The sequence below is a fragment of the Delphinapterus leucas genome, chromosome 19, assembly GCF_059928025.1.
Source record: "Delphinapterus leucas isolate spDelLeu-1000000601 "Yukka" chromosome 19, BTC_Dleu_Yukka2, whole genome shotgun sequence".
Lineage (NCBI taxonomy): Eukaryota > Metazoa > Chordata > Mammalia > Artiodactyla > Monodontidae > Delphinapterus > Delphinapterus leucas.
In genome coordinates this window covers 26,723,162-26,736,290 of record NC_143147.1, presented here as the reverse complement: position 1 = coordinate 26,736,290, position 13,129 = coordinate 26,723,162, and the positions used below count along the sequence as shown (strand labels likewise).

Genomic DNA, 13,129 nt, shown 5'->3' with positions numbered 1-13,129 from the left:
AAGCCTATGCACCTAGAGCCCAAGCTCTGCAACGGGAGAAGCCACAGCAATGAGAAGCCCACGCACCACAACGAAGAGCAGCCCCCGCTCGCGGCAACTAGAGAAAGCCCACACACAGCAATGAAGACCCAACAACGAAGACTCAATGCACCAAAAAATAAATAAATTTATAAAAACAACAACAATAAAGAAAAAAGAATAAAAGGGGAGCAGAGAACAGATAAGACAAATAAAAAAGAAATGACAACAGTTCTAAACCTAACCATATCAATAAGTACATTAAATGTGTCTGAACACCCCAGTTAAATGACAGAGATCAACAGGTTAGAAAAAAAAAAATATATATATATATATATATATAAAAAATTAGAGGAAAAGAAAACCAACCCTTGAATCCATGGCTTTATTTCAAAGATTTGTCTTTTCGCTTTGATAATTTTAGAGGAATTAGTAAAGAATACTCATAGAAGTGTCCAAACTTTAGTAATTACTATTTTTAGTACATGGAAAAGAAGTTTTCACCTTAGTTTTTCCATCTGTGAACTAGAGACTGTCATCATCAAAATCACCTGTGCTGCTTGTTAAAAATAAAAGTTCCTGGGCCCCACTTCTGACATAATGAATCAGAAAGTCTGGAATCTGCACTTTCAGTGGCTTTCCTGGTGTGTTAAAATGTTGATGCACATTATAGTTTAAGAATTACTGTTTCAGAGCTTGCCTGGTAAGAATTGTTTAGGAAGCTCTCAAATTTTGGGAAATACACTATTTTCTCGAGATCCTTACGGGGGCCTATCAGACTAGCAGTACAGTAGATCCAAAACCAAATTTTCTGAGTCACCAAACACATAATGGCACCTTAAAATCATAAAAAGTTTCTATTTTCTTGTCATTAGCCTTGACTGGGCCTGATTTATCGTGGTCTCCATGTGAATTAGTGAGGCAGTGAAGGCCAGCTGATAGTAGTCCTAACAGATCACCCCTCAGGATAACTGAGTTTGGACAGTGGAGATCCTTGCCCACTCTTCACTTCTAGTCCTGGAAAATTTGCACTCATTTTCTCATTTCTCATAGGACTAAAGTTTTCTGTTAAGATTTACAGCACGTATACCCTTTGATCCAGTGATTCTGTCTCTAGAAGTTTGTCCTGTTGCAGTGTTTTGAATTTGTGGGGGGACTCAAGCTATTTTCACAGAAGTATATATTTTGCGAATCTCGACAGGAATTTTTTTTTTTTGGCCATTTGGTTAAATATGTACCAGCTATATGAGAGAAATAGTTTGAAGTAAAACAAAAATATTTTGATAAGTATATTATTAAGCTGTATTATGTAGTTTATTTTAATATGTTTAACAACTTTACTACTATGTAAAGGCAAATTAAATTTTCCCAGTTAAGTGATGTATAGTGTTCACTGTGTAATAAAAAGCATAGTCTACAAATTTTAAATGACATGCTTTGGGGACTGAATATACAGATTAAAATTTAACTTTTAATTTAAATATCAATAAAAGCTGGACAGGGGATTGCTTTCCTGATGTGATACTTGGAGAAAGTTGTATTCTGCTCTTTTAAAAAATCAACTTGTTTATGTTTCATAATATTCACGCTTTGTTTCCAAATGAAAATCTAAGTGAGGAGGTTTCAGGCTGCTATTTATAAACACTTCCTCAGGAGCAAATTAGCCCCCCTCCCAACAAGCAACAAAACAAACTCATTTAAATTGGATAGTATCACTGTTTCCTTTTTTTAACCCTGGCATTTCAAATACTACAAACATTTTGATATGAATAATACATGTATATATGTGCATTTCTATTAGAATAATGCAACCTATGAATGTGATAAAGATTATCTTGAGGTAAAATTTACCATTTTTATGCTGTATTAACTTGTATCTCAGTGTTCTTTATGCTTTTTTGTTTTTAACCAGCACTCCATTTTGAGTGCAAATTAAATAATACATGATTAAGAAAATCTATATAAAACCATCAGGGTCACTTCTGGTGTTGAGCTGAATGATACGTGCCTTAAATGGCTAAATTATAAACCAGTTCATCTGCTTATGTAGAAACTCATGGGAAAAACCCTGGACTAGTTTAAAGAAAATATTTTTGTATGTGTTTTAAATACAGAAATTGAAATGGGACTGATTGTTGCCTTTAATAACATGATACCACTGGAACAATTCATGTGTAAATGAATGCCACTATATAGACATTCTGAGAGGTGGATACCAGGATATTTATTGCCACTTTATAATGATTGCAAAAATAGTAGGAAGGAGGGAGAAAGGCAACAGCCTAAATGTTCATCAATAGGACACTAGTAAATAATGATGCAGTGCTGCGTATACAGTGGAAAATGACAGCTGTATGTGCCAATATGGAAAGCAGCTTGAGGAGCAGTATATATACTATGAAACTGGTTTTGTAGAAAATAAATATATATGTGTGGGAGCTCTCTGGTAAGATATATAGTGCACTGTTAATATGGCTATTTTGGGGATAGGGAGTTAAGGTGGGGTAGGGTTGGATGATAGGGGGAGACTTATTTTTATATTATACATTTCTAAATTGTGACGTGTCATTGATAATAAATTTTTCTTAGCCATGACCATGTATAAAATTATTTTTAAAGAGCCACAAAAAAAAACGAGAACACTAAATTCAAGTGTCACCCCTTTTAGAAGCACTTCGTTATGTTCTCTCTTGAAGTTTTTTTTATTATTTAGGTAATAGTACCTCTCATACTATATTGTAATAATTAATATTCTTTGAGCTCATTGAAGTCAGGCACTGTGTTGTTGTCTCTTTGTTTCCAGGGCCTGGCCAGTGTCTCCATAGGAGATAGTTAATAAATATTTAAATGAAGAAAGAAGGTATGGGTGAAATATATGTAAGCTGTGTTTCATGAATAATCCTGCTAATATTAAAGCAGTTATAAAAACATTAGTTTTATGTCCTGAGGCCATCGTAAGCAGTTGATTTTTACTGGCTTAAACTTTATTTTCCTTTTCCCAACTTCATTTTGAATTTGAGTCTTAGAACTAACCCAGTTCAATTTATATTTAAATTCTTGGAAACATTAGAGATTACAGAATTATGGCTCTATTAACAATATATTGAGTCTAAATATCTTCTTAACGGCCAACTCTGCGTAAATCACTTCAGCATTGCCTTGATAATAAATCCAGCAGTTTGGCTTTCTGTATGGAGAAAGGTTACATTTAAACCTTCTTGCCATTGCCTTTTCATTAGGATTCTGATAATCCTGACCTTCGACACCGGGGCTTTATTTATTGGCGCCTTCTCTCAACTGATTCTGTCATAGCCAAAGAAGTAGTCTTGTCTGAGAAGCCACTGACCTCTGAGGAGACAGATCTTATTGAACCAACTCTGTTGGATGAGCTCATGTGCCACATTGATTCTTTGGCCTCAGTGTACCATAAGCCGCCCAATGCTTCTGTGGAAGGAAGTCATGGAATCCATCGCAAACACTTGCCAGTACATCATGGGAGGTAAGCAGGTAAACTAGGTTTGAGTGAGAAGTGATTCTCTGTTTAGACGAAGTTGGTCTTCCTCAAGCTTTTATAGCCTAGAAAAATTTGCTATGCATTTGGCAAACCTACTCTACTGCCCTGGAGGCTTCATCTGAATACTAGTGACCACACACAAACAATGGGTTAAAAGGCCCCTCTGTGTTCTAACCTCAGGGTAGGTAAGGTTGTGCCTTTAGAAAATTGTGGTGAAGATTTTCTAAATGGATAAAGTTTGAAAGTTGCTTAAGTCTCCAGAAAGCTGAGGCTAGAAATTTTCCCAGAGTTGAAAACTTGGTAAAAAGCCTGTACAGGCATACCACAGAGATAGTGCACTTCAGTTCCAGACCACTGCGATAAAGTGTCATGAATTTTTTTGTTGTTGTGTTTTCAGTGCATATAAAAGTTATGTCTATACTATACTGTAGTCTATTAAATGTGCAATAGTATTATGTCTAAAAAAATAGTCTACATACCTTAATTTAAAAATACTGTATTGCTGGGGCTTCCCTGGTGGTGCAGTGGTTGAGAGTCCGCCTGCCGATGCAGGGGACGTGGGCTCGTGCCCCGGTCCGGGAGGATCCCACATGCCGCGGAGCTGCTGGGCCCGTGAGCCATGGCCGCTGAGCCTGCGTGTCCGGAGCCTGTGCTCTGCAACGGCAGAGGCCACAGCAGTGAGAGGCCCGCGTACTGCAAAAATAAATTAAAAAATAAAAATAAAAATACTGTATTGCTAAAAAATGCTTATCATCATCTGACAATGCAGGGTTGCCACAAACTTTGAATTTGTAGAGACTGCGATATCTGCAAAGTGCAATAAAATGAGGTCCGCCCATGTATACATTTAGCTATTTTTATCCTTTACTGTAACTTTGGTTCAAGCTTATGGATGAAGTTAGCAGATACTGCTTCTCTTATGCTGTAAAGCTAGCTGTTAGTGAAATAATGTTTGCAGGATTGTTTTATAAGAGCAGCCTAGATTCTGTGTAGACATAGTTGTTCAGTTGCCTGTACCTTTTTTTACCAAAATAAATTGCTCCATATCAGTAAGGAAATGCTATTATGAACAGACTGTCAGGTAACACGGAACTCTTGCTCTATAGATAACCTTAAAATTTTAATTTGGGAGCGGCAGTACTCTCATAAACTCTTATAATGGGTATCTTGGAATCTTTTCAGAATCTCCCTTCATTAATTATAATAAACCTCAAATCTAAGTAGAATTTGATCTCTGAGTGGTTAGAGTATCTGCACTTGCACCGTTTCTGAGTGTCTCGTATTGTCTAATATATATTGCTGTTTCAGTGGTTCATGAATAGCCAGAGTGTAGGATTTTTTGCTTTACAAATTAGTGTAGTCAACGTTTACAATACTGTAGCTCTGTTTTGACAGACTATGGGCACAGATAAACAAAAAGAAAAGGGCAGTACCCAAGAAAATGATTATTAATCTTTCATTAGCCCTTGAGTTGAATCTTTGGTTTTAGGGCAGTGCTGTGATTTTCACCCAAAGGAAACTTGTGGTTTCATGAGGATCAGGCCTCGTTCCAGGGTGTTTGACCTCGTAGGCAAGCATATTTAACATTCGCTAGATATGACCATTTAACTTCTAAGTACATCTCCCAGTCTGTGCTTCAAGTTTTGATAAATAGGTACGGACTTTCTGTTGTTTGCCATTTAAATTACCTTTCTCCTGATAACTTTGACCCTCAAATGGGATGGGGAAAATGAATGAAACAAATCAACAAACAAAAACAACTCTTCCTAGAACACAAAGAGAGAACCAATATGTAAAAAGAAGCACAGTCTCTTACATAAGGTCTTTATCAGATAAATAGCCTTCAATTTGTTACCTTCACAATTCCTTATGTGGTTCCTTTTTGGATGACCTTTTTGTCCATTTGTGCTTGTTTTGTGGTTTTTTTTTTTTTTTTGCGCTACACGGGCCTCTCACTGCTGTGGCCTCTCCCGTTGCGGAGCACAGGCTCCGGACGCGCAGGCTCAGCGGCCATGGCTCACGGGTCCAGCCGCTCCACGGCACGTGGGATCTTCCCAGACCGGGGCACGAACCCGCGTCCCCTGCATCGGCAGGCAGACTCTCAACCACTGCGCCACGAGGGAAGCCCTGTTTTGTGTTTTTAAAAAAGAAACACAAGTGCAGAAAAATCCCCTTTGAAATAAATATGGGTATGTTGCTGCAAATGGCATGTCTGTAAGAGTACTGTCATCACCTAGCTTTCTTCTGCGTCCTAAGGGTAATAAGTGATATGCCTCTGACGTGAAATACATTTGCACCATAAAACCTTAAGAGGCTTAAAAATGCTTACTTCGTGAGGTCTTTTAAAATCACTTGGGAAAGGGAAAAGTGCTTTTTAGTTGAGTATTGCTTACTATACTTTTCAGCTGCTCTGTGGGCATGAGATGGTAAATAGTTGTCTAACTTGGAAATATCTCACCTTTTAAAAATACTGCCGATGCAAGGGACACGGGTTCGTGTCCCGGTCTGGGAAGATCCCACATGCCGCGGAGCAGCTAGGCCCGTGAGCCATGGCCGCTGAGCCTGCGCGTCCGGAGCCTGTGCTCCGCAACGGGAGAGGCCACAACAGTGAGAGGCCCGCGTACCACAAAAAAAAAAATTATTTTCCAGCCTCCCACTGGAGGCTGTAAAGTGATGTGTCATGTGACAGCCTCCAGGAACCCTTGTTAAAAGACAAGGTCTGCCCCCTCTTCTTCCTCATCCTGCCCTGCTGCCTGGAGTGTAGGTCCCTCACTCGAGGCTGTAGGACCAAGGCCATAACTTAGGGATGGAAAGAGGGTGCTGGAGTGAGCCTGGGTCCCTGGCAACCTTGTGGATCAGAGCTCTCTTATAGCCTGGACCTCAGGCCTCCACACTTTCACCTGAGAGATTAAAAACTAGGGTGCAAAAGCTCGGAATGTTTTGGGTTTCTTTGTGCAGCTGAATTGAATCTTACCTGAAGCTGAAGGCCATGGTTGAGTATGTTGAGTTCTTACGGTTCTGACAATGGATTTGTCCTGGGCTACCTGAGCTCCGTTTGCTAGATCACCTGTCAGCCTTGGTCAGGGGTGTAAATGGAACCATGATAGTGCTGGGGATGGGCCTGAGGAGTCAGGATACCTGGGTCCTCAGCTGGCTCTGCTGATGCCAGTACGTTACATGACTTCATGCAAAGAATTCCTTTTCCCCGGGTCTCAGTTTCCTAATCTGGAAACTGAGACGTTTGAATCAGAAAACCTCTAAGGTCCTTTCCAACTGTGATGCTCATAGCTCTGGCTCAGATGGTTGACCTGGATCTCTCTCCCTTCCCAGCTCTGTCCTCTGAACTCCTCATGGCATTTCACTGGTCTCACCCTTGGACCATGGTCAGCTTTTGCCTTGCATCTCTCTTCTCCTTGAAGTTCTCTGAGGTCAGGCCCTTGGGCTTCTTCCTGTCATACCCTTGTCTAGCTTCTAGAATAGTGCCTTGGGTATAAAGAGTATTCAGTACACCTTTGTCAAATAGACGATCTCACACAGACACAGCTGGAATATGATCCCAGAACTTTCATGCCCTACTCGCCCGGCCCGCCCCCCAGCCCCAGCCCATGCTGGTTCCACTTTGACCCCGTGGAAGCTGGGAGGGAACAGCAGTCCACACCCACCTTCCCCTGCTGGAGCTTTGCCTCCCTCAGAGCTGCACCCACACAGGTTTCCCTGCCCCAACTTGTTGCTAATTTTGGTCTCTGTGGCTTGGTCCCGCTCTGCCACACCTTCCTGTGATGTCCTCAGGCCCCCATCTCCCAGCCAGGGAGGGAAGGAAGGGAGATACCACTGAATGCCCTGGCGGGGGTGGGGAGGGGTTCTTTGCTAAGGTCTTCTACTTCTTTCCTTTCCAGTAGTTTATTCCTCCTCATTCTCATCCCTCCCAATCAGGAGCTTTGTGAACATCATTCTCCTAGTGCAGACACCAAAAAGAGAAGGAACAGAGTGGGTGAGCAACTTCCCCTGGGTTACACAGCAGGAAGGTCTCTGTGGACAATAAGTTTCTTGGTGGCCACCTTCAGCAGAAGATGACAGAAAAGGGTAAAGACCCCAGTCCTGTAATGTTCCCATCCATCTTTGCTCCGTGAATATCATAATCTCTCTCTGTGGCTGGGAAATGCCCATCTTGGTTTGGCAGTAGGGTTTGGATCTTTTGGGGCATCTGAACCTTCCTCCACGCCCCTTCCCCTCTCTTTCTTACTGCCCACAGCTCATCAGTCTCCACCACAGGGCAATTCCAGTCCCTGCCTCCTGGTCTCTGCTCTCCTCTGGACCGTGCTAGGGGCTGTCACCTACCCAGCGTGACCCCATTGCCCTGCACAGTTGGTAGCCTCACTGTCCTCATTCTAGAGGTGAGGACACTGAGGTTCAGAGACGTCCAGTGACTTGTCCAAGGTAACACCCCGGGTAACGTGTAGGGCTGGGCTCTGAAATCATGTCCTTAGCCCCCCAGCCCAGGGCTCTCTCCTTTGCAGCCTCCATGGGGTAGGGGCAGCCGTGCTTTCTTCCACTCTCCCGGGGAGTGGCTTTACTGGAGAAGAACGCAAGCTCCACAGTCGACATAAATGGAGCACTGACTCTGTACCAGGCTTGGCTTGAACTCCTTCAATCCTCACCACACCCTGCGCAGTGGGTACCACTACTCTCTTTGGTTTATAGCCGGGGAAACTGAGGCCCAGAGAGATGAGTGACTGATCCGAGTTAACATACCTAGTGGTTGACAGAAGTGTCAACTTGAACCCAGGACCGACAGCTTCAGTGCTGAAGAATGGTGCTGCCTTTCTGAAAGGAAAAGCACAGGTTTGAGAGAGCCATATAGGTCTGGGTTTGAAGCCCCGCTTTGCCACGTCTAGCTGGTGCTGTCTCTCTCACCTGGGCCCCTAGACATGCAACGGGGGTGCTGCCCTGCAGTGTTGGGTTGTGTGGTCACAAGAGAGGCATCTAGAGATAAAGCTCATTATCAAGTTCTGGCCCTGGGCGCAGGGTAGAGGCTCAGTCAACCCGAGTTCCTTTCTTCTCTTTCTAGGCTTCAGCTAAGGTTCTCCGGTCTCAGCCCACGAAGGAAGGATCTTAGATTACAGGAAAGAGGGTGTTCTACTGAAGTTGGTGCCGGCTTCTTCCTGGTCCCAGGCAGCTTGCCCTTTTCATCTTCCTGGACCTCGCTCTGAGGGGCTGTGGGAGAGACTGTGCCCTGTGTCTCCCTCTCTGTTTTACAGCCTGAAGTTTAATCTTCTCCCCTCCCTGCCCACCCTGGTGTCCCCTTTCCACCTCCCTAGCACACTGCCCGTGGGTTTCTACCATGGAAAGGCCCTACTGCCTGAACTCCTATCTGCTTCCTGTGGTTAATATTGGGGCAGGTTCTTTGAGTGGGAACATCTGTCTGAGTCACTGTGCCCTCCGCAGCTCCCACTGACTCAGCATTGGGCTTCCCTTCCTGTCCCCATCCCCCCCTCCCACAGGTGAGCTTCTCCCTGCTCCACTCTGACCACCGGCTCCTCCTTTACCAGCCTCTCAGAGCCTCTGAGAGAGGGCGGGGCTCAATTTCAAGGCTCCACTCCTTTTGAGCACCTGCTCTGAACCAGGCCCTGTGCTAAGCATTTTCTGTGCATTATCTTATTTGAGTCTCAAAACATCACTGTGTGGTCACGGTTAGTTACTAACTGTTTCCTCTTGGAGGCTCAGGGAGGTTAAGGAATTTACCCCAAATCGCAGAGCTAGGCAGAGCCATGACACAAACCCATGTCTGGCGGACTCCAGATCCCAGGTTCTTAAACACACTGTCGTGTGCGATATTTGGTCCTGAAGCAGAGGGAAAGACAGACAAAAGTCCTTCTAGCTGGGAGAATTTGAATACCCCATCACACACTCAACTTTGGGGGAAAATTTGGCTCCTGGGCACCCACTTAGAAGTCAAAAGTTGCCCTGGGATTTCCCAGAGACCAAAGAAGGCCACCATGTGTGGGAGGGAGGAAGTGTGAATTTCCAGGGGCCGGAGGGGTTCTCAGTGCTTGGAGTCCAGTGGTGCTGGGCAGTCCAGTGGTGCTTTCCTGTAATCTAAGATCCTTCCTTCGTGGAGGGGTGGTTCTCATCTCCTCGGAGGTCTGGGTTACTTGGACTGGGCTGTTCATTCCCTAGCAGACCTTCACAGAGGGCCCTGTGTGTACACACACTCTACCACCAAGGCTCTCTGGGTAGTAAAAGAGGCAGAAGTGGCAACAAGTACTGGCATGGCTGGTGACAAGGGCTATGGTGGAAGCAGGCAAAGAAGGAAGGCTTTGAGGAAGGCTCTGAAGAAGGGCAAGGACCCACTCTCCCCAAGGTCTCGTGTAGAGTGATGGAAGGTCAGAGAGTGCTGGGTTCAAATCCAGGCTCTGACGCTTCTGACCTAGGGGATCTCCAGCAGATTTTCTCTGAGCTTCAGTTTTGCCATCATGAAATGGGGATAGTCCTGTCTACTTCACTGGGGTGTAGTGCCTGGTAAATAAAGCGGGTTTTTTTTTTATTATTGATTGATTTGGGGCTGTGTTGGGTCTTCATTGCTGCATGCGAGCGGGGGCTACACTTCGTTGTGTTGCACAGGCTTCTAATTGCGGTGGCTTCTCTCGTTGCAGAGCATGGGCTCTAGGCACATGGGCTTCAGTAGTTGCAGCACGTGGGCTCAGCAGTTTTGGCTCGCGGGCTCTAGAGCGTAGGCTCAGTAGTTGTGATGCACGGGCTTAGTTGCTCCGCGGCATGTGGGATCTTCCCGGACCAGGGCTCGAACCCGTGTCCCCTACATTGGCAGGCAGATTCTTAACCACTGTGCCACCAGGGGAGTCCAATAAGGCGGGTTTTAAAGCCCTGAGAGGTATCAGATGCTACTCTCTGTTTCCGTTCCCACCTTGTCCTGTCATCAAAAAATACTTGCAGGAACAATCTTCCCAGCAGCCATGGTTGCTGTCAGAGTCAATGGTTTGATCCTCAAGTTAGACAGTAACTCTGAGCTCTACTCTTTTGTCCTGATCACAGAGGGTTTTAGATAAGAGATTGAGGAGAATTGGGGGTCACTCCCATACCACTGCTTAAAAACAAAGCAAAAGAAAACAAAACAAGCAAACAAAAAAAAACCCAAAACTAAAAATGGTGTTACAATGTCAATTGATGGGGAATTGGGAACTTTAACTCACAAAGATGCTACTTAACCCTCAAAACTGGGAGGCTTTACAGGCTGGGTTAAGAACACAGATTCGAGACCCAGACTATCTAGGTTTGCTTCTTGGCTCCATGATATTCAAGCTGAATGAACTTGGACACTTTTCTTATAATGCCCAGTATCCTTGCATCGGGCCTTATCTTCCTCCGCTGAGAATGGGGATCCTAAGAGTACTACTAGGGTCTTCCTCCTGGAGAACATGTGAGGCCAAAATAAGATAGCATGTGTCAGGAGCCAAGCACAGATCCTGGAGTATAGGAAGCTCTCAGAAAACATTAGCCGGTCTGTTACTGCTTGGAAACTGCGGTTTAGCCTTAGAGAGTGGCAGTGCTGGCCGGGACTCTGGGGTTATCTAGATGCATGGTTTTCACCTGGGGGGCTCCAGGGTGTGTGGACGTGCCCCAGGAGCCCCTCGTCAGATTCCAGAGAGGAGTAGGCAGGCCCACCTATCCTCTGCCTCTGCCCCTGCCCCCACCTGTTTCATAGCTTGGGGTTCTGTGTAAAAGTTGTTTGGATAAAAGTGTGTGTGTGTGTTGACAGGGTTGTGGGGTGGGTGGTTCTATTGGTTTTTTTTTTAGAAGTTTGAAATCTACAGATTTGTGTCAGTGATTTCCAGCTTCCTCTACCCCATGAGGACCTTTGACTATCTTTTCATTATAAACCCCATGGTTTGAAGAGTTTGGTCTACCTCCAAACTACATGTATTTAGCAACGACGTGTAAGATTTTTAGCTCTGGTTAAGGTATTTTGGAAAGACCTTTGGCAACACTTACAATTAGGAATCGTCATTGTCTATTTCAGAGTCTGAGAAGAGACTGGGGCCCTAGGCCTGGGACTTGGGTCCCCTCCACTCCTTTTCCTACAGGGGACCACGCCTTCTGAGCACCTTCTATGAACATCATCTTATTTAACTTTCACAAGCATCCTTTGTTCTGATCTTCATTTTAGACTCAGAGAACAGAGCACGGAGGCATGGGCGGGGGTTGTTGATGGTGGTATGTATCACTGCCCAGTATCACTCATTTGATAAATGGTTTTCAAAGTCCCAGCCCACTGAAGCTTTATTTATTTTCTGTATGAAAACTAGAGGCTTGTAGGATCTGTCCACTTTTTTCCAAATCGTCCCAACTCTTCTAAACATTTCACTGTTATTTGGAATTCATTAATTGGTTCCCTATGTTAGCAGAGCTATGCAGGAAGGTACAGATGAGAGAACTGTGTTAAGCCACAAGTGGTCTGTGTTTGATTTCATTACTTGCATCTCCTCCACGATTCCACGCTACAGTTTATTCACACATACACATGAGCATACTCTAAGGAATACATGCTCAGAAACAAGGTGTCTGCAGCAGAACCCCAGACATATACACTCCACAACACGTCTGTTCTTTGAGGCATAAACATGGAAGCGGATGCAGACACAGAGACGGTCAGATACTTGGACTCTTATATGCATCCAGATACAAAGAACCATAGCTACACAGCATGCACACACATACACGTACACCCTAATTGAAATGAATTCTCTCTGAAGCCCGTTTGACCAGTCTTTGGAAGGAAGGAGGGATATAGGATTTACAAAAAGGAGAATTGCAGCGATAACAGGGTAAACTTAACATGCTCACTAAACTGGCAAAAAAAAAAAAAAAGGAGGGGAGTTGAATAGTGACACCCAATGCTGAGGACTACTTTTTATAAAACAAGTGTCTTTATACATTGCCACTAACAAAGAAATGGTCGCTTTTTTTTTGAAACATCTTTCTTATCGCTCCAGTAGTCAGATGTGTTTATACTCTCTTTTGTTGTAATTCCACTTCTAGGAAGTTAAAGAAGAACATCGACAAGAAGAAAATTTGACTTATAGAAAAGTAGCCACAACACTGTTACTTAGGAAATAGTGGTAGCCAGATAAATATCTACAATTAAATCCTGTCATCTCAGTTTGAGGCAATCTTTTCCAGCCACATCACAATGACAATTATGAAGACTAGGGAACATCACAGAAAATATTTATGATAAAGTCAGTGAAAAAGAAGAGCACAAAACTGGGAGTTCACTGTGGATGGGATGAGATGAAGATTTGTCTACAAAGAGCTAAACAATGGAAAGTGAGAAACGAACAGCTCTTTGAGAGAGAGATGACTATTATTGATTTGGTTTTTTGTTTGTTTACTTTAATGTTGTTATAATAAAGATTTCTGTTCCCAAAGCTATCTGTAATATAAAAAACCCAATGTAAGCCAGCCTGACAACTGCAGTAAAGATTTAACCCACTCGTGGATAATGGACCCTTAGCAACTCCTATGTTCTAGGGGCTGTATACACAGACATGTGCATCTCTAAGAATGCCATTGTGTACATTG

General features: G+C 43.7%; 1 protein-coding gene across 1 annotated transcript in view; it reads left to right on the top strand.

Annotated features, from left to right (window-relative positions):
* The window catches only part of LOC111171139 (AP-2 complex subunit beta-like), a 62,664-nt gene extending 50,132 nt beyond the window's left edge, over window positions 1–12,532 (top strand). Inside the window, 2 exon segments of the mRNA XM_089900799.1 lie at window positions 3,258–3,517; window positions 11,568–12,532. Of these exon segments, the coding sequence (XP_089756925.1) occupies window positions 3,258–3,517; window positions 11,568–11,574 (267 nt within the window). The 3' untranslated portion in view covers window positions 11,575–12,532.
* The last annotated feature ends 597 nt before the right edge of the window (window positions 12,533–13,129 follow it).